The 25533-nt window shown below is 51.6% G+C and overlaps 2 protein-coding genes and 1 pseudogene across 3 annotated transcripts; 2 read left to right on the forward strand and 1 right to left on the reverse strand.

Annotated features, from left to right (window-relative positions):
* Nucleotides 1–64: 64 nt before the first annotated feature.
* On the forward strand, nt 65–1133 carry LOC135286319 (class II histocompatibility antigen, B-L beta chain-like). The gene is given in 4 exon segments (XM_064399433.1): nt 65–272; nt 275–310; nt 918–1024; nt 1125–1133. Coding segments are annotated over 4 exon segments (285 nt in total). The 5' UTR covers nt 65–139.
* Nucleotides 1134–4939: 3806 nt separating this feature from the next.
* On the reverse strand, nt 4940–16118 carry LOC135286410 (class I histocompatibility antigen, F10 alpha chain-like; annotated as a pseudogene). The gene is made up of 8 exons (XR_010350728.1): nt 15559–16118; nt 7641–7897; nt 6795–7070; nt 6211–6483; nt 6019–6126; nt 5885–5920; nt 5733–5765; nt 4940–5190 (listed from the first exon to the last, which is right to left on the reverse strand). The product of XR_010350728.1 is annotated as a class I histocompatibility antigen, F10 alpha chain-like (transcript).
* On the forward strand, nt 16117–24143 carry LOC135286377 (uncharacterized). Its single transcript, XM_064399511.1, has 10 exons — nt 16117–16352; nt 16815–16855; nt 17259–18262; nt 19072–19120; nt 20128–20237; nt 20995–21112; nt 21506–21605; nt 22014–22210; nt 23119–23256; nt 23708–24143. The coding sequence occupies exons 1-10, from the start codon at nt 16274–16276 to the stop codon at nt 23795–23797; spliced, it is 1926 nt and encodes a 641-aa protein (XP_064255581.1). The 5' UTR covers nt 16117–16273; the 3' UTR covers nt 23798–24143.
* Nucleotides 24144–25533: the final 1390 nt, after the last annotated feature.

Here is a 25533-nt window from a genome sequence, read left to right on the forward strand (position 1 = left end):
CGATATCCCCTCCCTCTCCCAGTTCCCCCCAGCTGATCCCAGTGTGTCCCTGCTCTCTCCCAGTGCCCATCCCACCGTGTCCATCTCGCTGGTGCCCTCGAGCTCCCAGCCCAGCCCCGGCCGCCTGCTCTGCTCCGTGATGGATTTCTACCCTGCCCACATCCAGCTGAGGTGGTTCCAGGGCCAGCAGGAGCTCTCTGTGCTGGCCACCGATGTGGTTCCCAGTGGGGACTGGAGCCACCAGCTGCTGGTGCTGCTGGAAACTGCCCCCAGTGTGGGGTCACCTGCAGCTGCCAGGTGGAGCACGTCAGCCTGGAGCACCCCTGAGCCAGCACTGGGGCACGGGGGAAGCACTGGGGGTGCTGGGAGAGGCACTGGGATGTGCTGGGAGCAACTGGGAGAGAGTTGGAGAGAGCCTGGTTTCAACTGGGAGAGAGGCTCTTGGGTCTGGAAGGGCTGAGAAAGGGTTTGAAGGATGCTGGGGAGGGTGGGATGGGGTCGGGGGGGGGTCCTGATGGGCACTGGGAGAGAGTTTGGGGGTGCTGGGTGTAACTGGGAGGGAGTTTGAGTGAGCCTGGAGGGGCTGGAAGAAGATCAGGAATGGCAAAGCCGGGGTTGGGTTGAGGTTGGTTGTGCTGAGAAGTGACTGGGAGGGTTCTGGGTGAGTCCTGGTGAGGCTGGGAAGGGACTGGGAGAGGGTTTTGGAATCTGGGGCTGTGGAGGGCAACAGGGAGGGTGTTGTGGGATCCTGAGAGGGACAGAATGGGCTTTGGTGGGTCCTGGGGAGGCTGGGCAGGGACTGAGGGGAGGTTTCAGGGGGTGCTGGGTGGGCCGGGGGTGACTGAGAGGGTGCTTGGAGGGTGCTTGGGGTGTCTGTGAGAAGTTTTGGAGGGTCCTGACCCCTGCACACTGCCAAGAGATGCCACTGGACACCACCCACAGCGAGATGCTGACTGGGATTGGGGGCTCCGTGTTGGGCTTCATGTTCCTGGCACTGGGGCTCAGCTTCTACCTGTGCAAAAAGGTGAGGGGGTGTCCCGGGTGTCCTGTTTGCCCTCCCCCGGAGCATGTGTGCTCCCCCCGGGGCCCCCAGCCCGGGCTCACCCCCTTTTCTCTGCCCACAGAGCTCCTGAGCCGCCGCCGGCTGCAGCCTCTCCCCGTGGCCTCGGGCCCAGCTGGGACCCCCCGCTCTGTCCCCAAGCTGATTTTGGGGGGGGGGGGGGGGTTCACATGTCCCCCCAGTCCCGCTGTCACTCACAAGAGATCTTGCTAACACTTTATATGAAGTTCAGAGTTATATACTAATGCAGTACAAAATCTGGAAAATATGAAAGCTAAAACTTAAGGCATCATCTCATCACATGGCCATGGTTGTATTGTGGTCATGTCTTGGTCACAATTATCTCATGCTTATGGTCATCTCATGGTTACGATCCTGTCATGGTCACATTCATGGTCATCTCACTGTAATGGTCATCCTATGGTCATGGTTGTGTCATGGTCATGACCATCTCATGGTTTTGTTCACCTCATGGCCATCTCATGGTGATGGTCATTTTCTGATGACCATCGTCTTATTCTCATGGATATCTCACTGTAATGGTCATCTCACAGTCATGTTATGATCATGATCACACGTGGCCATGGTGTGTTGTGATAGTCTCATGGTCTTCTCTTGGTCACAATTATTACATGCTCTTGGTCATCTCACAGTCATGGTTATCTCATTGTAATGGTCACCCCATGGTCATGGTTGTGTCATGGTGTCATGTCATTCCATGGTCATGATCATTTTATGATCATGTCATCTTCAACTCATTTGCCACAGTCTTATCATGGTCATCTCTCAGCTGTGGTTGGGTCATGGTTGTGGTTATCTCATGATCACAGCCATTTCTTGATCACCATAATCTGATGCTCATGGTCACCTCATGGTCATGATTGTCTCACAGCCATGGTCATGTTGTGGTCATGTCATGGTCATATCGTGGCCATGGTTCTGGTTTTGGTCATGTCACTGTAATGGTCATCTCATAGTCATGTCATGAGCATGAGCACACATGGCTGTGGTGTGTTGTGGTCATCTCATGGTCATCTCTTGGTCACACTCATCTCATGGTCACTTCACAGTCATGGTTATATCATTGTAATGGTCATACCGTGGTTCCGGTCATCTCATGATCATGGTCATCTCACAGTCACAGTCATCTCATGGCCATTTCATGGTCATGGTCATTTCCTGATCACCATCATTTCATGGTCATGATCATGTCATGGTCATGTCAAGGTCATGGTCATGGTCATGGTCATGGTCATAGTTCTGTCAAGTTGATATTACGGTCACGGTCATCTCAAGGTTATGGTTGTGTTATGCTCATTGCATGGTCATGGTCATCTCATGATCATCTTGTGGCCATCTCATGGTCACTTTCATGTCATGGTCTTGATCCTCTCATGGTCATGTTGAGGTTATCTCAGTCATGGTCAACACATGGTCATGGTCATCTCATGATCATGTCATGGTCACAATGGTCTTGTGGCCATGATTGTGTTGTGGTCATCTCATGGCCATCTCTTGGTCACAATCATCTCGTGCTCATGGTTGTCTCATTGTTATGGTCATCTCATGGTCATTACTGTATCATGGCCATGGTCATCTCTTGCTCATCTCATGGTCTTTATGGCCCCATGGCCATGGTTAAGTCATGGTTGCCTCATGACCTTGATCACTTCACAGCTGTGTCATGGTCATGAAATGCCCACAGTCATGAAATGGTCATGATCATCTTGTGGTCCACTCATGGCCACAGTCATGTCATGGTCATGGTCATCTCCTGATCACCATCATCTCATGTTCATGGTCGTCCTTGATCACAATCATCTCATGCTCATGGTCATGGTCGTCTCATGGTCACCATCTCATGCTCATTGTGTCATGCTCATGGTCATGATCACCTAATGGGCATGGTCACTGTCATGGTCATCACACGGTCATCTCATGGCCAGGTCAGGATCATAGCTGAGTCATCATCATGGCCATCTCATGGTCATGTGTACCAATGGTCAATGAAGACACATGAACCTCCTTGCTTGCTCCGAAGATCATTTATTGTAACAAACTGAGCCTTTTTATACTTGAAACTTTGTGGAAATTGGAAAAACAGAAACTTCCACAGACACTGAAAGATTTGATCTGCAGCCTCAGAAGAAGCTTAGATTGATGTAAAAATACAATACACAGATATTAAGCAGAAAAATCATAAACTTGTATTTCTATAGTTATAGGTGAGAATATGCCTTAAGTAAGTAAGAAACTGTATTGGGTAAGACAGTGAAGGGTTTATAATGTGGGGGTGTGATTGTATGGAAAAAGCCAAGAGTTTAAAAAAGTTGTGACAAAGCATATGTGTGCCTGTGAGTTAGAAGCCCATTGGATAAAAGTATCTGCAGTGCAGCAGAAGTAAGTAAAGGTGATAGGTTAGAAAAGTAAAATAAACCCTGTGGCAACTGTCTATTGGTTAAAAAAGTTATATATTGCCTTGTAACAAAGAAACTTGTGATTACTCTTGAGCTATGGCCGAAAGCTTGCTCCTCTAAAATGTCACAGCCCCCGAGGCTGATATTTATCTGAGCAATAAATCGTTCCTAGCTTGAAAATAGTCCCATCCCTTTATTTCTAGTGGTCACAATGATAAAACTTAACCCAAACTTAAGCAAGTTTAACCCAAACTTAAACAAAATTAGCACGCAGTGGCTGCCTGTTACTGCAGTGTTGCTGTTGACACGTTCCTTGACACAGTCAGCTCTCTGATGATGTGGTCCATGCATCTCCCCAGCCAATCATTATCTCACACACAAGGTGACCACCAACCCACTCTCTGGCCATCCAACCGCAGCTGAACCTTCCTAGAGTGAACAGAAGTGAACAGGATTGAACAAAGTGGGGAAAGGTCCTTGTTCTGTAAGGCTTATTTCCCACAGTTGTGGTCATCACCATCACCTTATGGTCATGGTCATCTCACAGTCACCTCATGGTCACAATTGTCTCACAGCCATGGTTGTGCCATGATCATCTCATGGTCATGATCACGTCATGGTCTTGATCACCACATAGCCATGGTGTGAGACGATTGCAGTCATCTCATGGTCACCTCTTGGTCAAGATCATGTCATGGTCACAGTCATGGTCATCTCAAGGCCTTCATCATTTCATGGCCATGGTGGTGTCATGGTAATCTCGTGGTCATCCCACTGTCATGATCATCTTATGGTCATCACATGGTCATGGTCATGTCATGGTCATTTCCGGATCACCATCATCTTATGCTCAGGGTCATCTCACTGTAATGGTCATCTCACGGTCATGTCATTGTCACTTTACGGTCATCTCATGGCCACGATCACATCAGGGTCACCTCAAGGCCGTGGTTGTGCTATGGCCAACCCATAGTCATCTCTTGGTCCAAACCATCTCATGGTCAGGGTTGTGGTTGTGTCATGGTCATCTCATGGTCATGGTCACAGTTGTGGTCATCCCATGGTCATAGTCATCTCAGGGTTGTGTCACTCATGGTCACTCTCACGGCCATCTCATGCTCATGTCATGGCCAGAGAACCCCTCTGAGATCCCGAGCCCTGATTTTGGGACACTCAAGGACCACTGGGGACAACAAGGCCTGGCCTGACCCCTCCCCCCATCGCACTTCCCCTCCAGGAGCCCAACGCAGCCAAACCCTCCTGGGGACACCTCGGACATGGGGCACGGAGCGGGAAATTAATCCCAGGGGAGGAGCAGGGTGTGGCTGGCAAGTCCCCATCCTGCTCCTGGTGTTCCCATCCCAGTCCTGGTGTCCCCATCCCAGTCCTGGTGTCCCCATCCCTGCTCCCAGTGACCCCATTCCCATTCCTGGCTCCCAGAGATGAACTGCCAGACACTGGAGGAGGGAACCTGAATTTATTGCCCAAAGCAGGATTTATTGCCCAAAGCAGGATAATTTCACACCAGAACTAAAGCATTGGGAATATTTGTGGTTCTTGCCTTCAAAACACTGGAAAACAGGAAACTGATCCGTTAGCAAGAGCTGTGGGGTGGGTCAGAGGTGCAGGATGAGCTCTGCTGGCAGCTCTCAGCTTTCCTGGGAAGAGGGAAGGGGCCAGATCTGGCTCCATGGATCGCTCAGGTGGTGATTCCTGCCAGGATGCGAGAGGGTCACGGTGTCACCCTGTCCCTGTCCCCATTCCACAGGATGGACCTGGCTGAAGCCCATGGAGAGGAGGAGCTGCTCTCCTGACCGCACCCCAATCCTGCTGCAATCCTGCTCCATCCATCCCACCTGATCCCACTCCACCCACTCTGCCCCAACCCTGATCCATCCATCCCAACCTATTTCACCCCATCCATCCTGCCCCAATTCTCCTCTGGAGTCCCAACTGATCCTGCTCCATTTCATCCCACCTGATTCTTGTCTGGAATCCCTTCCAGATCACACTCCATCCCCTCCCACCAGATTCTTGTCTGGAATCCCTCCCTCATCCCACTCCATCCCTCCCACACCAATCGTGCTCCATACATCCCTCCTGATCCCGCTCCAGAATCCAGCCCCAATCCCACTCTACAATTCCACCTGATCCTGCTCTGGACCCTGCTCTGATCTGGAATCCCTCCCTGATCCCAGTCCATCCATCCTGCCCTGATCCCCCTCTGGAATCCCCACCCTGATCCTGCTCTGTACCTGTGCTCAAGCCATTGGTTCCCACATCCCTTCCTGCAGAAAGAGAAGATCCATGAGATTCCAGCACAGATCACACACAGGGATTAACCCCAGGATCCATCCTGGGATCTGCACAGAGGGGATCCAGAGCTGGATCCACCACTGGAACTCACCGGCTGCCGGGTTGTAGCCTTTCCTGTCCCTCCTCCCTGTGGAAACAAAGTGGGATCAGCGTTGGTGGCACAGGATTCCCAGAATGGCACCGGGTGGATCTGTGCCCCTTCCTGACCCCCATCCCGTGTGTTACCAGATTGGAGCCTCCAGACAGCGAATCCGATGAGGACGGTGAGGATGAGGATGGCAGCGACGACGGACACAGCGACCACCACGGTGAGATTCCCACCAGATGTCGGCTCTGGAAACACGGGACAGTGAGGAGGGGGAGAGGAATCCCCATTTGGGAATTCCAAATTCCCAATTCCCACACTCCCAGCCTCACCCCAAGCGAAGATCCCGGGCTCCAGCATTCCAGGATGCTCCACCCTGCACCGGTACAGCTCCCGCTCCTCCGGCAGCGCCTCGATCCTGGCCCAGGTGTGGAAGGTGCCGTCGCTGTTGGGAACGATCCCGCCCCACTCCGGCCCCTGATCCAAGGTATCATCCCCCTTCATCCAGCTGACTGCGATGGTGCTGGGGTAAAATCCGTACGCGTGGCAGGACAGGATCAGCGTCCCGTGTTCCTCTTTTCCGGACACATGGACATCAGGGGGCTCTGGAATGGGATAATGGTGGAATTCATGCATAGAGTTCCATGGGAATGGGACTGGGGTGAGATCTGACCACGGAATTCCCATTGGAATGGGATGGGAGTGAGCTCTGCCCATGGAATTCCATGGGAATGGGATGGGGGTGAGATCTGACTATGGAATTCCATGGGAATGGGATGAGAGTGAGCTCTACCCATGGAATTCCCACTGGAATGGGATTGGGGCGAGATCTAGCCATGGAATTCCCACTGGAATTACGGTGTTCCCAAGTCCTCCATTCCCAAATCCCAAATTCCCACAGGAATTCTGCTCCCACCTTTGCGCTCCAGCTCATTCTGCCCATATCCGACGTATTTCCGGAGGCATTCCGGGCATTCGTGCTTCAGGTAATTCGTCCAACCCTCAGCCTCGGTCCCTTCCTGTTCCCAGCACCTCCTGGTGATCTCAGCAGCGCTGTCGGCTGCCACGAATCTCCCAGATTCCAGGTCAAAGGAGATGAAATCCCGCCCGTTGTAGCCATACCGTAGCGATCCACAGATGCTCCCATTGGACAGGAGGTCACAGCCATAAACTGTCACCAGTGTGTGGAGACCTGGGGGGATTGCACCCACAGAGACCCATGGAATTGTGTCCCAGCCCCACAGAGCCCCATTCCAGCCCCATGGAGCCCCAGTCTGATGGAGACCCACAGAGCCTCATCCCAGCCTCTTGGAGCCCCATGGATCCACATCCCAACCCCATGGATCCCAACCCAGCCCCACAGATCCCATCCTAGGTGCATGGATCAAAAGCTATTCCATCCCAGCCTAATGGATCCCTGTTTCAGCCCCTTGGAGTCCTGTGAATGCACACCTGAGACCTAGGGATCCCATCCCAATCCTATGGATCCTCACCCCAGCCCTACAGATCCTATTCCAGCCCCACAGATTGAATCCCAGCCCCACAGATCCCATCCCAGCCTCATGGATCCATATCCCAACCTGTGGATCACAAGATATCCCATCCCAGCCTAATGGATCCCTATTTCAGCCTCTCAAAGCCCTGGAAATCCACATTGGAGATCTGCAGTTCCCATCCCAGCCCCATGGAGCCCCATGCAGCTCTGCAGTTCCCATTCCAGCCCTACAATTCCCATCCCAGCCCCACAGCTCCCCCCACTCACCCCCGCTCTGGTTGTACCGCTCCCGCGCTGTCTCCAGGCTCCTGGCAGCCACGTGCTGGTTCCTCACAGCAATTCCTTCTCCCAATATTCCGGCTCGACTCCATCCTTTATCCACTGTGTCAGCGGCTCCATCTGGCCCCACTCGCTGTCGTAGCATGTGAAGGGGATCCCATCCACGAACCCAATGGACATGAACTGGGGGATCCCCGGGCTGGGCTCTGACACCGCCACATCCAGGTAACGCAGGGAGTGGAGAACTGGGGGGACACGGAGATTTGGGGGGGTTGAGGGGGTCATGGATCAATGAAAGGGGAACTGGGAGAGCTGGGAAGGGGTTTGGGGATCCTGGGGCCGAGGAAAGGGCGTGCAGGGTGGGAGAGGTGGGATGGACAGGAAAGGGCCTGCAGGGGGTCCTGGTGTCCAGGAATGGGGGCTCAGGGGGTTCCAGGGTTATGGAAGGGGGGGGGGCGGTGGTGTGCAAGCAGGACAGGGGTTCCAGGGGATCCCTGAGCCCAGGAAAGGGATCACAAGGTGGGGAGACCTGTGAATGGAGGGCTCAGGGGTCCTTGATGCAGAGGAGAGGAGGAACTGGGGGCTGAGAAAAGCAGGAATGAAGGTGCAGAGCGTCTCAGGGACAAGGAAAAGGGGGGTCTGGGGGCTGGGAAAGGAAGGATGGATGAGAAAGGGGCTGCAGAGGGGGGACTGGTACTGGATAAGGGGGTGCAAGGGGATCCCAGTGCCCAGAACTGAAAATTCAGGGGGGTCCCAGGGCCCAGAATCCTCCCTGGGACCTCCACAACCACCCAGGGACCCTCCCAGACCTCCCAGGACTCCCTTCAGGACGAGCAGGGGGTGAAGATGTGGGGGGGACGCAGAAACTCGGGGGGCAGGAACCAGAACTGGGAGAACTGGAAAGGGTCCAAGGCTCAAGGAAGGGACTGGGAGAGGAGGGATGGGGGATCCAGGGGGTCCCTGTGCCCACCAAAGGGGGTCCAGGGGTCCCCGGTGTTGAGGGAAGTGGGGTCTGGGAGCTGGCAAAGGCAGGAATGGGGCTCCAGGGGGTCCCTGGCTCACGGAAAGGGGGGGCTGGGGCTGGGAGAGGCGGGTGGATCCCGGGGACGCAGCTTGGGAGATGGGAAAGAGAAAGAGACCAAGGGAATATGGTGGGGAGGGGATGGGGGAAAGGGGAATTCCAGGGAGTTCATCTGGATCCCTATGGATCCCCGCTGTGACCGGAACCCTCTGGGATCCTGTTTCGGGAAGGGGCGGGAGTGGAAAACGGGGGAGATCTGGAGGGTCCAAAGGTCAAGGAAAAGGTCCAAAGGGTCTGGGAAAAGCGGGATGCCTGGAAAGGGTGGGCAGGGGGGGTCCCAGAGCACTGACGGGAATGTGGGGGGCTCCTGCTGTCCGGAAATGGAGATTCAGGGGTGACCCAGTGCCCAGAAATGGGGGTTCAGGGAGGTTCCCATGCCACGATTCGGGGTTCAGAGGGATCCTGATCCCCAGGAATGGGAGATCCAGTGAGTCCTGGGGCCAGATAAGGGGCTCCAGGGGGTCCCGCTGCCAGGAAATGAACCTTCACGGGGTCCCCGTGCCCAGGAATGGGGGTTCAGGGAGGTTTCCCTGCCCAGGAATGGTGGTTCAGGGGATCCCAGTGCTGGGGAAGGGGTTACAGGGGGGTCCCAGTGCCCAGAAATAGGCACTCAAGGGGTGCCCGTGCTCAGGAATGGGGGCTCAGTGGATTCTGATGCCCGGGAGTGGCGGTTTGGGGGAGTTTCCCTGCACAGGAATGGGGTTCAGGGGGTCCCGATGCCAGATGAAGGGGGACAGAGGGGTCCCAGTGCTGGGGAAGGGGATTGAGGGGGATCACAGGACCCAAAAAGGGGTTATGTGGGGTGCCCCTGCTGGGGAACGGAGGTTTAGGGGGTTCCGGTTGTTGGAAATGGAAGTTCAGGGAGGGTCCCAGTGCCCGGGAATTGTGGTTCAGGGTGGTCTTGGTGCCAGAAATGGGGGTTCAGGGGATCTCGGTGCCAGATGAGGGAGTACAGAGGGGTCTCGTTGCTGGGGAAGCGAATTGAGGGGGATCACAGGACCCAAAGTGGGGGTTATGTAGCATGCCCCTCCCTGAGAATGGAGGTTTAGGGGGTCCCGGTGCCCTAAAATGGCGGCTCCGGGGGTGCCGGTGACCAGAAATGGGGATTCAAGGGTATCCCGGTGCCAGATGAGAGAGCACAGGGGAGTCCTGGTGCTGGGGAAGGGGATTGAGGGGGGTCACAGGACCCAAAGTGGAGGTTCAGGGGGGTTTCCCGGTTTCGGGGTTCCCACTCACCTTTGGTCGCGCCCCCCGGGTCCCCGAGGAGCCCCAGGAGCCCCAAGAGCAGCCCCAGACCCAGCGCTGCAGCCATGGCGCTGCTCCGCTGCGACCCGACCCAACCCAACCGGGCCCGGCCCCGCGCACAGCCCTGACACCGCTGCTTACTATTCGCCAATGGCAGCCCGATCTGCCAGTGACGTCACCGGTAGCTGGGCAGATTCCCGGTCTCCCAGGCTGTGTCGCGGACGCGAAAGGGACCGAGCAGGGCGGGGGCGGGGATGGGGGAATTCCGGAGAATCCCTCTGGATCCCCCTGGATCCCCCTGCGACCGCCCTGGAGCCCTCTGAGAACCACCTGGGACCCCCTTAAGAAAGCGCCGGGAGTGGAGAACTGGGGGGACTGGGGAATTTGGGGGATCTGGGGGTGCAAAGGTGAAGGAAAAGGGCGGGTCTGGGGTCTGGGAAGGGCGGGACGGCCGGGGAGGGGGGCAGGGGGTCCCAGAACATGTGAGTAAAAAGAAGTAGCTGAGGTGTCTTAGAAATAAAATAAGAAATCAGAGGAGACCAAATTTAATAGAGGTTGCTTGTCTGAAGGGCTGCCCTTTTGAACCCTGGGTTTGTTTTCGCTGTATTCAGTGTGAAAAATTGTGGCATAGACAGACATTTAGGTAGAGAAGGCCAAGACAGGCACTTTGTCATTTTAAAGAGACAAAGGCTTCTCAGAGAGCTCTAAGGATTTTAATAGCAACTGGTTGTGAGGAGCAAGGAGATAACAAGTTGTTTAAGAAAAATGGAAACTAAGAAAATTGAATTTTTACTAGATATGGGGCAACCTACTCCGTGATAAATCAAGTCTTGATGTCTATAACAGATGATTATGTTATAGTAAGAGGAGCAACTGGCCCTCTTAATCTGAAAAAGTGTATTTTTGCAAAGTATCAAAATATAAACTTGGAAAACAAGTGGGCATTTATAAGTTTGTGTAGCAGTTAAAAGCAACAGATGAGGAAATCATTTTGGAGGTAAAAGAAAACAATGGATCAAGTATCTCCTGAGATGTGGGCTTCTAACATAGCAGGGAGAGCAAAGAATGCACCCCAGTGCAAGTGAAGCCTAAAGAAGAAAAACAACTACTTAGAGTTAGACAATATCCCTTAAAGAAGGAAGACAGAGGAGAGATTAACCCAGAAACTGAGAATTTTTTACAGATAGGGCTATTAAAAGAGTACCAGTCTGAGTTCAATACTCCTATTTTACCTGTGAAAAAGCCTGATGGATCGTGCCAAAGAGTACAAGATTTAAGAGCTGTTAATAAGATAACTGAGGATTTATACCCAGTGGTTACCAAACCCTACACTTTGTTAACCTGTTTAACACCTGAATTAACCTAGTTTATGGGTTTAGATTTGAAGGATATCTTCTTTGCCTCCCTCTCCCTGAAGCCAGCCAGAAAATTTTTGCCTTCGAATGGGAGAATCCCAAGAGTGGGTGTAAGATTCAGCTCACATGGATGGCATTACCCTGAAGTTTAGCAGCAGCCCCAGGAGATTTGGAGAACAACTTGCAGGAGATCCAGAGTCCTGGGAAGCTCCATCAGAGGAAGGAGAGCTGCTGCAGTGTGTAGACGACCTCTGGATAACTACCCAAAGCCAAGAGGCGTGTGTGGGCTGGGCAGGAAGCCTCCTGAACGTTCTGGGTTTGCAAGGGTGTAGAGTATCTCAGAAAAAGGCTCAGGTAGTAAAGCAGTCATCTACCTGGGTTATGAGGTCAGTGCTGAACAAAAGACTCTAAGGCAAGACTGCAAGGAAGCAACATGCCAAACCCCAAAGCCCCAGACAATAAAGACTGTAAGTTTATAATTATGAACTGTTAGTTAAACCCCTGCATGCTCTGATCACGGAGGGAAACAGAGATCTCCAATGGACAAAAGAAGCCACATACGCCTTCAACCAGCTAAAGGCCCTCATGTCAGCTCCAGCTTTGGGAACTCTGGGCGTGAGTAAACCATTTCTTCTGTTTTCTCATGAGAAGCAAGGGATTGCTCTGGGAATACTAGCACAAGACTTAGGCCTGTATCAGAGGGCAGTTGCCTACTTTTCCAAACAACTGGATGCAGCAACTAAAGGATGACCAGGGTGTCTCAGAGCCAATGCAGCAGTGGTGCTGGACATCCAGGAAGCAAGCAAATTCACCCTGGGCCAGAAGATGACTGTGCTGGTGTCCCACACAGTGTCTGCACTGGGAAGTAAAGGGGGGACATTGGCTCTCCCCACAGAGCTTCCTGAAATTCCAAGCTATAATGGTGGAACAAGATGATGTAGAAATTGTGGTAACTAACACTGTGAACCCAGCTTCTTTCCTCAGTGGTAGTGTGGGAGAACCAGTGATCCACAATCACCTGGAGACCATTGAAGCTGCCTACTCCAGCTGCCCGGATCTGAAGGACACCCTTCTCGAGGACACTGAGACCTGGTTTACTGATGGAAACAGCTACACCCTCAGCAGAAAGAGGCATGCTGGGTATGCAGTTACCACCTGCAGAGAGGTAATCTACTACCAACAAACACCCCCGTGCAAACGGCTGAAATAATTGCCTGGACCCGTACCTTAGGATTAAAGGAAATCAACATTTACATAGACTCAAGGTATGCCTTTGGGGTTGTGCATACACACAGAGTGATCAAAGCATTCCAGAAAGTGAGCTCTGGATTGGAAGAAGGGAATGAGCTGGCGGATAGAGAGGCAAAAGAAGCACCTCAAGGTGAGGTAATTGTTGAAACAGTTGAGGCAACCTTAATTCCAGATGGGCAAATTTCTATTAAAGGTAAACCAAGGTACAGTAAAAAAGAAAAAAGCTTATTGAGAAAGAAAATGGAACCAAGAGGGGTGGGCTATTACAGATGAAGGGAAAGGAAGGCTTGTGATCCCCTCTTATATGCTGTGGTCATTAGTGAAAGATGAACATAAAAAAGAACATTGGGGAACAGATGCTTTGTGTAATTATTTGAAAGACAGAATCATAACCAGAAACTTACACAGTACTTACACAGTAATTCAGGTAACTCATCAATGTAGCCTTTGCCTCCAAACTAATCCCAAAAATATTCCCAAACCAAATCTTGGGGCAGATTAGGAGATGATATGGACCTGGGCAGCAATGGCAAATTGATTTTTCAGAACTACCCAGGAGAGGGGGTACCGATATCCATTGGTGTTAACAGACACCTTTTCAGGGTGGCCAGAAGCTTTCCCTACAAGAACTGCCAAAGCGCAGGAGGTAAGCAAAGCATTGTCACAAGAAATAATACCATGTTTTGGAGTCCTAGCCACAATGTCTTCAGATAGGGAGCCACGTTTTCCACAATATGTGGTGACCCTAAACAAACAACTCAGAAAAGTTGAGAAACATGTGGCTGGGGCTCAAAGCAGAAAATTAGATGGACCAATACATGATTAACAGCCCAAGGATTATGTATATGTGAAGTCTTTTGCAGAGAAGACTCTGGAACCACAGTGGGAGGGACCATTCCAAGTGCTTCTCACCACCTTTACTGCAGTCAAGATTAAGGAACAAAACGCCTGGATCCATCACTCCCGAGTGAAGAAGGCTCCTGAAGGACTTTGGAAAGTTATGTCAGGTGACAACGAACTGAAATTAAAACTTTCTCAGGAAAATTAACAGAGTCTAGGTGAAATGATAAGCACAGTGTAATAATTCCCCAAAGAATAGAAAGGGTTGTAGTTGTAATAGATAATCAAGTAGGTGTAGCTTACCTACTTGCAGCATTTATAATTATTGCTATAACTACAGCTAATACAGCACCATTTCCATATAATGTAACTAGTATATAAGTACCAAAGGAAAACCTGTGATTTTGACTCCCATAAATCTCTGGGTCAGATACTAAAAATTACAAATGCAACTGTGTAAGAAAGAAGAAATGTTTGGGGATGTAAATATGTGTTTGTCCAGGAATCCTAAATACTGTGACAAATGTTTAACTAACTGCTCTAAGTTTAGACTCTGGATACAGAGCAAAAATCTGTCACTTTGAAATGCATCCCATCAACCAGACAACCTTACTTGTGTATCCACAAGGCTGTGTCTGTCTTAGGACAGCATGCCCCACTATAATGGTAGAAGAGATTACTTTGAATGAAACTCATTTAACTTGTGCATTTGTAACTTTGCCAAAATTGAAGGAAGACTTCTCCTATAGGGCACCTGTTGTATCGTATCAACATATAAAAACAAATTTCACTACTGTCCAAGAAACCTGTGCCTATAGGGATGAATTTAACTTTGGTTGCCCAACTGATATAACATAATAAACTAAGTAAAATTCTTAGAGAAATTAAAGATGAAGAAAAGAGAACTTTGATTACAATACACCATGACACAGAGACTATACGGAGTGTTTAAAAGAACAGAAGAAGGCCCATCCCATCATTGGTGGGAAGTGCTTTTTGGGTGGTCACCAATGGCAATCAGCTTGCTCAATGCCTTAGTTCATCCAATTATTGTTTTGCTTATTTTAGTTGGTATAAGTTTGATTTTGTCTATTATAGTACTTGTTTGGAATTGGAGACTGTTGCGGCAAGTAGCAGCTTTAACTTCAATATTGAGAGCATATGGTACAGTTTTAAGACACACCTACCACACAGCTTTACTAGATGAAGAAGAATCTGTGTATTATTAAAAGAATTTACTAACCTTGAAGAAGGAGTGGGGAATGAATCATGATTTTAAAGGGTTAAGATTTTAGCTGAGGGTTAGAACCAATTCATAGTGAAGTTAGATACACCAACAATAGATTAATGATTATTAGATGCTTAAGCTAAAGCTAATTATTATATTATGACCTCATTGGTAGAAAGAAGTGGAGCAAGTGAACCATTATAGGAAAATATTGAAACCAGTAGAACAATGCCCAGCACCTGGACTCTGTGTTAATCCATCATGAAGCAGGGGGCCTTGGATGATGCCAGAGGGTCACAGACACCTGACAAAGACCTTCCTGACTTCATCCTTGGGTCCACTGACCCAATTCGAGACCACCGACGCAGTTCAAAAGAAGAATTGCGCACGTGTGAAGGACTAATAGCTTCATTTTAATAAAAAGCGGGGATAGGAGGAGCTGGGGTTATGCATATGTATTATTTTGGGAAATAAACAGAAGGCAAAGAACCCTGTGCGGAGCGGTCACGCAATTTGAAGACAACCCCCGTGCCTCTTGCCGGTGTAATAAGCACACAACTTTCTAACTTGAACTAGTCAGAGAGTCTTTTTCCGTGATTTTCGGTTTTAACGGTTCAGGGGTTCCCCAGCTCTGGGATCACCCCCCTCTTCTCTCTCCACTCTGGGGGTCCCAGGGGTTCCCCTCCTCTGCTCTCTCAGGGGTCCCCAGGACCAATGTCCTCCCCTGCCCATACTGGGCAATGGCCACATGGACCCCCAAAGATCCCCCCATGGGGCTCAGCTCTGGGGTCCTGAAAGATCCAAACCTACACAGAGAAAAAAAAAAAAGTTCCAGGGACGCCAGACAATATTTAAAGCTCAATTCCACAATCTGCAAGCTCCAAACACATCCCAAAAAAAACCCACCCTCTCAGGGACCCCCTCATAGATTTGGGACGAGCTCCCCCTCCCCGCTCACGTGCAGCACGAGGTGGAAGCAAGGCCAGGGCCAGGGAAGCTGTGGCCACTAGAACCACCTATTTCTCCTTTTCCTGCTCCTGATCCTCCTCTTCCTGCTCCTCCTTTTCCTCTCTCCCTCCTCCTCCTGTCTCCCAATCCCACCTCCTCCCCAGTTCCTGCCTTCTGTGTATTTAGACTGGAGAACCTTGCTTGTTTTTAGAACTAGAACAAAGATCCCAGGTGGAACAAGGCTTGCTGCTTTTAGTCAGAAGTATCAGTGACTAAAGGTCACGATTCCTTTGGTTTGGTGCCGTCCTTGTTCCTCCTCAGTGTTCAGGCTGGGCTATGGGGTGTCCTTGTTTGCTGCAATTCCCGAGTTCCTCTTGGATCCTTTGGGCAAGAGGCTGTGCCCTGGGAGGGTTCTTTGTGCTCCTTTGTGACACAGGAGAAGCTTCCAGGCAGTTTCCGCGTCAGCTGCTGCTGTGCTGTCACCGGAACACTGCCACGTTCCCGTGGTGTTCCCGTTGCTGTGGGACACGGAGGCCTCAGTGTCCAGAGTGGCTCTGGGCTCCTTGCCGGAGGATCCTCCTGCCCGAGGCATTCTCAGCAGCCAGCCCAGCCTGACGGGTGTCCTTCTGTGCTTGCAGGGCTACAGGCTGCAGACGTGTGCAGCGCAGCCAAAATGATCCAGCACGTGCTTGCTGCAGTTGGCACCCTGTACACTGTGGCTTATTCGGGGTATTTTTTAACCCACTTGGCACGTAAGTCCAGGTTTTCCCTTGGTGCAGCATCTGTGCCTTTGGCCTTGCTGTGTGCTTTCTGTTCCCCCTCTGGAACTGGGCAGACTTGGGAACCAAATTGCCATGAAGACACCATTGCTTTGGGAGAGCTCCTGCCAGCAGCTGCAGCTGAAAAAGGGGGTGTCTGCAGCCAGCGGGGCGTGCACAGCATTTGCAAGGAGCCCTGGGGGGTTCTGTTCCCTCAAGCGGGGACTCTGTGCCAGCAGAGCCTGCAACTCCCTCCCTTTGCTGCTCCAGCCAAGAACTGACCCAGCCCAGTATTTTGTGCCATTCTCTTGCTTGCAGTGGGAAGGGCCTGTGGCTCCTGCAGGGATGCTGTGAAAGCAAAATGCTCTCTCAGGATTGCCTTTCTCTGTGGCATTTCCCACCACAGGCAGTTTTTCTCCTAACAGCTTCTGGTTCATGTTCCCTCTCCCGTTGCAGGGCACCTCATGTCTGGATCCCGAGCAGCTCCTCCTCCTTCGGTGAGTGGGAAAGGAACCTCTGGTGTTTGGAATTGTGCAGCAAGTTGTGAGCTCGGCATGTGGCACCTGGGCGCCAGCCTGGGAGGCTGAAGGAAAGTTCCTGTCAGTGTCTTTGCAGCAGCAGCAGCAGCAAAGGGATCCCTGGCAGTTTTCTCCTTTTCTGCTGAAGAGCTTTTAAAGAGCTGCAGGTCTGCTTTTGCAGGCAGAGGATTGCTTGCTGGCTTTAGCCATGGTGGAATATCTAATACCCAACAATAAGTGGCAATGTTGACTTTAGCCCATTGTTACTTTGAACAGCTCCAAACCCAATTTCTGCTTAGTGCAGCTGGATGTGCAGCTGAGGATAAATAAGGAGACAACTGAGATAGAACTTCCCGTCCCTCACGCTGCCCTCTGTCCACAGGGCACAAAAGCAGCACCAGCACCTCCTGTGGCTCTCTCTGCTTCCAAAGAGGAGGCCAAAGAGGAGGGAGACAGCAGTGAGCTTGCTGCTGCTCTGGGGGACGATGGTGACCTTCCCTCAGTGCCGGGAGATGACAGTGAACTTCCCGCTGCTCTGGGAGACGAGGGCGAACATCCCGCGGTGTGGGAATACAACGGCGAGGCTCCCGCGGCGTGGGACAAGGACAGTGGACATCTCCCGGCGTGGGACGAGGACGGTGGATGTCCCCTGGTGTGGGACCAGAATGGCCCAGCTCCCACGGTGGGGGATGAGGATGACAGACATCTCCTGGTGTGGGATGAGGATGGGGGACATCTCCCAGTGTGGGATGAGGACAGAGGACATCCTGTGGCTTGGGAAGAGGAGGATGAACCTCTCCCAGAATGGGAAGTGGACAGTGAACGTCCCTTGGCTTGGAAAGAAGATGGCAAACCTGCAGCGTTTTGGGAAGAGGATGGAGAAGCTGCAGCCTTTTGGGAAGAGGATGGAGAAGCTGCAGCCTTTTGGGAAGAGGATGGAGAAGCTGCAGCCTTTTGGGAAGAGGATGGAGAACCTCCCTCTGCTTGGGAAGAGGACACTGAACCTCCCTCTGCTGCGGGATCCTGGGCTGAACATTCTGACAGCAGCATAGCCCTGCAGGCAGAGGAGAGAGGGGAGTGGTGCCTGATGCAGCTGAGTACGTCTGCTCTGTTCCTGGGTGCCCGAGCAGGGTGCTGTGTGTGTGTCTCGGCATCAGCTGCACCCAGTGCTGCCCTGCAGCTGAATGTCCCCGAGTCATTTATTGTCCTTCCCCAGCTGAGACCAAGGGGCTCACGGCCCCAGGGAGTGGGGCTGCCTTCTGGCTCTGCTGCAGGGCAGCTCTCACTCTGGGAGGGAGCGTCTTCCATGTGGTTTCTTTCAGGGAACACCGTGAGCGAGGCGCAGCCTGCCCAGAAATACCTGGAAGTGGAGCAGATTGGCCAAGGGTAAGTGCACGGCAGCTACTTCTGCACAAGCAGGGCCAGGTGTTGTGCTGGTGCAGGATCAAGTGACAAGTCAGGAGAGCTCCAAACACCTGCAGACACTGGGCTGCCATCCTGCTGTCTCTCAGTCCTGATCAGAATTGATAGCTGTGGGCAGAAGGCACCGTCAAAGGCCCCTGAGGCTGGCAGTGTCCTGCCTGCAGCATGGAGCAGGATCAGGAAGATCTTCTGTCCCTAGAACTGGACTGCCTAAAAGAGCAACTCACCATCTGGTGACTGTCAGAACACAGTTCTCAAGAAGATTTCTTTCAAATATTTTGCTTCAAAAAGTATCTACCAGTCAGGATTATTTACCTAATGGTTTAGAAACAGAAACCAGAGATGAACCAAGTGCTCTATTCTAGCACAGGCAGTAGACCCCAGACATTCAGTAACAGACACAGAGCTGATGCACTCTGGGGGAAAATGCATCACCTGCCTGATGGCAGGGTCCTTGTGGAACCTGCAGGTCTTAGGCAGGAAATGGAAAAGGGTGAAATGCATTCTTTTCCAGTTCTTTAGACACTCATTTCTCACCTCAGGTTTTGAACTAAAGCAGGGTGGACATTTGGGATTTGCTGCAGCCCAATTCCTTCATTTCCCTTGCACACCTTGCCTGGCAGAGGGCTGGTGGCTGCTGCGCTGTTGTTGGAAGGCTCGATGCCCCCAGGTGTTTGTGAACGCTGCAGGCAGCAGAGATCTCCTGTCTGGGCTGGCTTTCCCTGCCAGGGCCTAAAGCGCTGCTTCTTTCTTCTCTGCTGTTTTGTCTCCAGGGCTTTTGGAGCCGTTTCTAAAGGACTCGACAGGGCCACTGGAGGAGAGGTCAGTGCCAACACGCCCAGCACGTCTGGCAGCTCTCCAGGGCTTTCCCCTCTGCTGGCAGCTGTGGCTGGAGCTTTGGGGCCAGCAGAGCTCTCCTGCACAGGCTGCTCCTCTGAAGGCAGAGCAGTGTCAGCCTGCAGAGCACAGCTGGGACACACTTGGTCCTTCTGAAGTGCCCAAAGGAATGCAAGGAGAGCAGCGGTGTCTGGCAGAGCAGGACACGCTGGCTTGGTCTTGATATCTAAAAGTGGGATTGCATCAGCTGCTGGAGACTGAGGCCCAATTTATCTTCACCCCAACCTCAGAGGGGAACAGTATTTAGCAATTTTTCCATCCTGCCTTTCAGCTTCAAAGGGTACCTCATGGCCTAATTAGGGAGAGATCCTGCTTGGGCTCAGTTTGGAGTTTTGGTCCTACTTCAGCTCTTTTCAGAGGGAGAAGGAGAGAAATGAGAAGATGGATGTCCAGAGCCAAGCTCTCTCCTAAACCCTGCAGTTGTGTTTGGCTCTGGTGTCAGTGACAGCCTGTGACAGGGATCACCTGAGCAATGGATGTGCCTGTTTGCTTTGTTGTGCAATCCCAAACAGAGCAGCTGCATCTGGAATCATGACCAAATCCCATAGAATTGCTAAAGGGTTCCCAGCTGTTTTGCTCTGCTCTCACAGAACCAGAATTACCTCCTGGTTGCAAAACGTGTTTGAATAATAGTAGGAATGTTGAGGCCGTTTGAGAAGACTGTAGGTGCAGAGAATGTTGTTCGAGGCTGACAGCTGGGGGACCATTTCTGCAGAGCTTGCAAGGCCCAATGTCTCTGGCCAGGTGTCCTGTAAGCAGCCCCCAGCCAGCAGAGCAATGGGCTGTGGGAATGGCACTTGCTGAGCTCTGGTGTCCCATCCCAAGGCAGTTTGGCACAGCCCGGCTCCGTCGCTCCAAAAAGAATCGCTCCGTGTTTGCTGTGGCCTCCTGCCACAGACTCCTCCAGTTCAAGGTCTGCCATGTCCCTTCAGGTGGCCATCAAGAAAATGAGTCTCACAGGGCAGAACAGGGAACGAGCTGTGAATGAGATCCTGCTCCTGAAGGACAAGAAGCACCCCAACATTGTCAACTTCTTGGACAGGTGAGTGCTTCAGGTCTTATCCCATGCACAGGCCCTGTGTTACCCTTTCCTGGCATCCGTAGTCTGTAGCCTGTTTTGAAAATGCCTGACCCAGCCATATCTCCTCAAAACAACAGCCTGGCAATTCACTCCCTCCTTGTGCTTTTGTTGCTTTGGTTTGGTTTTTCCTTCATGTTGACCCCATTTGCTGTGTCTCACAACAAGTGCTGATAAACCACAGCAGAAATTATTTTCCTTGGCTTCTTCTTCCCAGCCCTTTCTCATTGCTACAGATGCCAGGAAGACCAGGTTCTTCTTTCCAGAAATGCCTCATTTGCCCATTTTTCACTGGCCTTGCCTGTTTCTGAAGGGACTTTCTGAAAGATTTTCTGACTGCTTTTGTCCCAAGTGCTGCACGGCCTCCTCCCCTGGATAACCCTGGCAGTTCTGTTGCCTTGCTCTGGAGGGAATGGTGGAACTGATAAGTTCAGAAGCTGAACCAGCTGGGGCCAAGGGTTGTGGTTCCACATTGATCTGGGCTGTTGCTAAACTGCATTTTCCCCCTGCTTGCCATCTAAGGCCTCTCCTTTCTCACAGGTGTCTCCTTCTCCTTTAGATTGTGCAGATTCCAAGGGCTGGGCAGCCTGGCAGGAATGTCTCTCCATCTGATTCTGTCCTCACTGACAAGTGACCTGGAAACAAAACTCCACTCCAGGATTTTCCATGGGGGAATGGAGCACTGCACATTCATCTCCATGCCATTGTTTTCCTCTCCCAGCTTCCTTGTTGATGGAGATCTCTGGCTGGTCATGGAATACATGGATGGAGGAACTTTGCAGGACGTTGTCAGACAGACACGCATGGCTGAAGGAGAGATGGCAGCTGTCAGTCGGGAGGTGAGGGATCCTGCTTGTCACTCCCATGCCTTGGACACGATGGTCCTTCCAAACAGGGCGTGAGAACAGGAGTGGCTCCATGCTCAGGGCTTTGTTTCTCTGTAGTTTTGATGAGCTGGAGAAGAAAGAGCCTCTGCAGTGAACGGCCTGCCAGCATCACTGCACTTCTACTCTGTTCTTGCTCTCTCTCCAGCTGTTGTGGTACTGTCTGTCTTTTTTGGATTTGATTTGCTGTTCTCAGCTTTGCCTTGAACCGTTTGCCTGGAGCTTGTGTGCACTGCACTCCTGGCCTGTCACAGCAAAGCTGCTGCTGGCAGAATTCTAAACTGTCCTTTCTTGTGTGATTTCTTCTGGCCACTGGTTTTTGCCCTGGTGTTTCTTGTTCTCTCTCAGTGTCTGCAGGGCCTGGATTTCCTCCATTCCAAGCGGGTGATCCACAGGGATGTGAAGAGCTCCAACATCCTTCTGGGAATGGACGGCTCTGTCAGGCTGGGTGGGTGTTCCTGGCCAGGCACGGCGCTCCCGGGCTGCGGGTGTGGGGCTGCTTCCCAGTGACGGCCAGAGCCCCACAAGGGCTGCTGGGGGCACTGCCCGGCCCCTGCTGCCATCTGAGAGCGGCTGCCCGAGCACAGAGCTCAGCAGAGGAGCAGGGCATCAGCAGTGCCTTTGCTCTGGCTGTGGCCCTTCCAGAGGGGCAGCACTGGGAATCCAAAGCTTCAAGGGAATCAGTAACAGCCACTGAACGAAAGCTGAGGCTTTCTTGAAGGGTCCAGTTCCATCTTTCCTTTGTTGGGCTTGTCCAGCTGACTTCACTACTGCATTCTCAGGCTGAGCGTGGGGAGTCTTTGTGCTTGGTTTCCTCATTCCAGCTGCCTTTGACAGTGTTTGTTTCTGTCCTCAGCTGATTTTGGCCTCTGTGCTCAGCTCAGCCCTGAGCAGGACCAGCGCAGCTCCATGGTGGGCACTGCTCACTGGATGGCCCCAGAAGTTGTGACCAGATCTCCTTATGGCCCCAAGGTGGACATCTGGTCCTTCGGTATCGTGACCATCGAGATGGTGGAAGGAGAACCTCCTTACTTCAGGGAAACGGCAGCCATGGTAAGAGGCAAATTCTCCAGGGGCTGCAGGGGCCTGTGAGCACAGGGTGACCCTGCACTGGGAGCAGCAGCTGGAGGTTCCTGCACATGGGGAAGGGAATTCCCACAGGACTCCAGCCTCAACACAGAGGAATATTCTGCAGTCTCCAGCAACAATTTGCTTTGGGATTTACGTTGTTGGAGCTCTTCTGGCTGTGAGGATGACCTGAAAATGTGAAGCAAGTGCATCAGCTGTAATGTTATCTTGCAAGAAAACCCCAAACCAACCCCAAATCCCACCCCCAAACCCAACAAGTTTTCTGCAGGAGTTTCCAAAAGAGGTTTGGCGTGATGATCTCCACCTGATTCTTTTCACTGGGAAACTTGTTGAAAACATTAAGATGATGGTTTAACATCCCCATAGTCTAACATATTTCTTTCCTAATCCAAGCTACTTTGTCCATGTCACCAAGCCTAAGCTTTCTTCATCACAAACCTCCTGTTTCTTGACTGGCTGCTTCTGGGAGGGGGCATCAGGAATGCATTTACTTGGGTGTCAGTGGCACTGCAGAGATGCACTTGATCTAAGAATCCTCTGAAATAACACAGGCAGACCACTCTGACTCTTGAAAATGGCCTGTAAAGCTGCTGTCCACATTTGGAGAAGCAAAATGTGCTATTTCTGATGGAGGTTCCTACTAAAAAAGCCAGCCAATGAAACTGGATCTCGAGGCGAGATCATTTGGATGTTGCAATGGCTGTGGCAGCACCAGGGTTTGGTTTTGGGTTGGCATGGAGAAATGAGCTCTGAGCAGCATCTCTGCCAGGGAGGCAAGTGCCCCTGGAGCTGGGGCTGAGGGCCCGGGGTCGATGTGAGCACGTGTGGCTGTGAAGGAAGCTGGCAGAGCGCTGAGTTTGCTTTCCCTGCAGGCTCGCGCTCTGATCCGGCAGAACGGGACCCCGCAGCTGCAGGAGCCCCGGCGCCTGTCGGCTCTGCTGCGGGACTTCCTCGAGTGCAGCCTGGAGCCGGACGAGGAGCGGCGCTGGGCTGCCCAGGAGCTGCTGCAGGTGGATGCCAAGGGCTGCAGGGGAAGCAGCAGCGCCAGGGAGGGCTTTTCTTGGGGGGCCCCCTCCCATCGTCTCCAGTCTCGCTGCTTTCCACACGCAAAGCAAGCAGAATCCTCGCCTGCTCTGCCTTGGCAGGCTCCTTTCCAGCTCACCTGGACCTGCTGCCCCACAACGAGCAGGGACATCTTCCAGCAGCTCAGGGGGCTCAGAGCCCTGCCTGACCTGAGCTGGGATGTTCCCAGGGAGGAGGCACCTCCCACATCTCTGGGCACCTTCAGTCACTGTTTCCCCACTCTCCTGGTTAAAAAATTCTTCCTTAGATCTAATCTGAGCCTGCTTTCCTCTCCTGAGTTTCAAACCATTTCCCTTTGTCCTCTTCCAACAGAGCCTGTGAGGAACTTGACTCTGGAAAGTAACAGTTCATTTCCCTTTTTTTTTATTCTTTTGGCAGCACCCATTTTTAGCATCAGCCAAGCCTCTCTCCAGCCTGACCCCTCTGATCACTGCAGCAAAGCAACTGAGGGAGCAGCGGAGGAGATGAAGCACTTGAGGACAGCTTCTTGTTACAGTAGTTAGGACAACTAGTTAGTTATGGTAGTTAGCATTGCTAGCTGGTTATGGTAGTTAGGACAGTGTGTTTGTTATGGTTCTTATGTTAGCCTGTTTGTTATGGCAGTTGTTTGAATAAAAACTCTCGTAAACCTCAAGTCCCTTGACGTGTCCCTTCCTTCTCCCCCTGTGGCTCAGCTGCCCGCAGCAATGTGAGGGGAGAGCGGGCCCAGCCTGGCCCAGAGCTGAGCCCAGCAGAGCCCTGGCAGAGCCCAGAGCAGCCTCGGCATCTGCAGAGTCAGCCTGGAAGGAGGCGCTTGGAGCCTCCTGGGCTGCACCCGACTCTTGGTTACAAGCTGTGTGTGCTGGAAAATGCCACCGGCTCTGCAGGAGGGCACAAGGGGCCCGGGGAAGGCCCAAGTGCTCCATGCAAGGCAAAAACCTGCCCTGGCCTTGTTATAAATACCTATGGAGTTGTTGGCTGTACTATTATGTATTGACTTCTGTAAATTATTCTTAATCACAACGATTTTGATATAGTACAGTTTGTAATCACTTTTAACTGCTTTTGCTATAGTTTAATTTGTTCAGATTTTTGTGGCCAGTGCCCTGGCCCCTGTGTAGCTTGTATCCTCAGGACATCATTACCGATGATATTTTAGTTTGCGGACAGTGTGAAAACATACATTATAGTTTTGGCTTTTGCAAAACATTAAAATGGATGATCTATGTTGAACATAATAATGTTAATTGCAGAAGTAGCTGTAGTTGTGAAATAATAACTAATGCTTTTATTTTTGTAACTAACTGGCAATAATCACTCAGAGATATTTGTGAAATAGCTCATGTTGATTGAAAGTACCTGTGGAAATAGCTAAAACCATCTGCATGGTCAGATAACATTTAAGGAAGGGATGTGATGAGGACCCCTGCCACTGAGCCTTCCACTGTCAATAACTGTCACCTGCTGAAACCACAGAACAGGGGCCCTTGTGAGGAAGTGACACACAACCCTCACAACAACAATCCACGATTCCTGCACGTTTTCTAAAAAGGCAGGACAGGGGTCAAACCAACTTAAAGAATTTCTGGAACATGTAAATGAGTTCAAGCAAATCTTTGAACATGTATAATCATGATGGATGTGTATTTGACCAATGCAGTGGAAAAAGTAGTTAAGAAGAGTTGCTGTGGTTAACCAGTGTGCCTCTGGCCATTGCCAAGCACCCAGCGCTCTTGATGATTTAGTCTCTTACTGCACCTTATTGATCTTTTAAACATTCCAAAGAGTGAGGCTCATTTCTCACAAAACCTAAGGTGCTCACCCCTTGTTGTTCTCCCAAGCCAGGATTTGTCAATCTTAAACTTTGTGTGGATGGAGGAAAATGAGACTGCAAAGAAAAGCGTAATGCACTGATGTGGAGGCCCAGGGGCTTAACATCAGAGTCTGAATTCTGCAGCTGTGAAGGACTGGTTCCAAATAAGAGGAATAGATTTCAGGGTTATGGTGAGAAGCTTGCTTCTCCCACAGAGCTTTGCAGGCACATGCTGATTCATGTAAAATTATGTTACCCCGGCGATGAACTGAGCACGGCCCCATTCCCTGTCTGCGGCCCTGCCGGGGCAGGAGGTGCAGCGGGAAGGAGGGAGCCGTGGGGAAAGATGGATTTAAGCGTCTTCACTTACTTCTCCTTATCCTGCTCTGAGATTTTGGAGTTCTCTGACAGA

This window comes from Passer domesticus, chromosome 26 (assembly GCF_036417665.1).
Source record: "Passer domesticus isolate bPasDom1 chromosome 26, bPasDom1.hap1, whole genome shotgun sequence".
In the NCBI taxonomy this organism is placed as follows: Eukaryota; Metazoa; Chordata; class Aves; order Passeriformes; family Passeridae; genus Passer; species Passer domesticus.

What these genes read in the sequence shown, in the direction of transcription:
- LOC135286377 (XM_064399511.1), top strand. Translation starts at nt 16,274, where the DNA reads ATGATCCAGCACGTGCTTGCTGCAGTTGGCACCCTGTACACTGTGGCT. An exon ending in ATTGTCAACTTCTTGGACAG is followed by an intron (nt 20,238 to 20,994) that starts GTGAGTGCTTCA and finishes TTCCTCTCCCAG; the next exon opens with CTTCCTTGTTGATGGAGATC. An exon ending in TCAGGGAAACGGCAGCCATG is followed by an intron (nt 22,211 to 23,118) that starts GTAAGAGGCAAA and finishes CTTTCCCTGCAG; the next exon opens with GCTCGCGCTCTGATCCGGCA.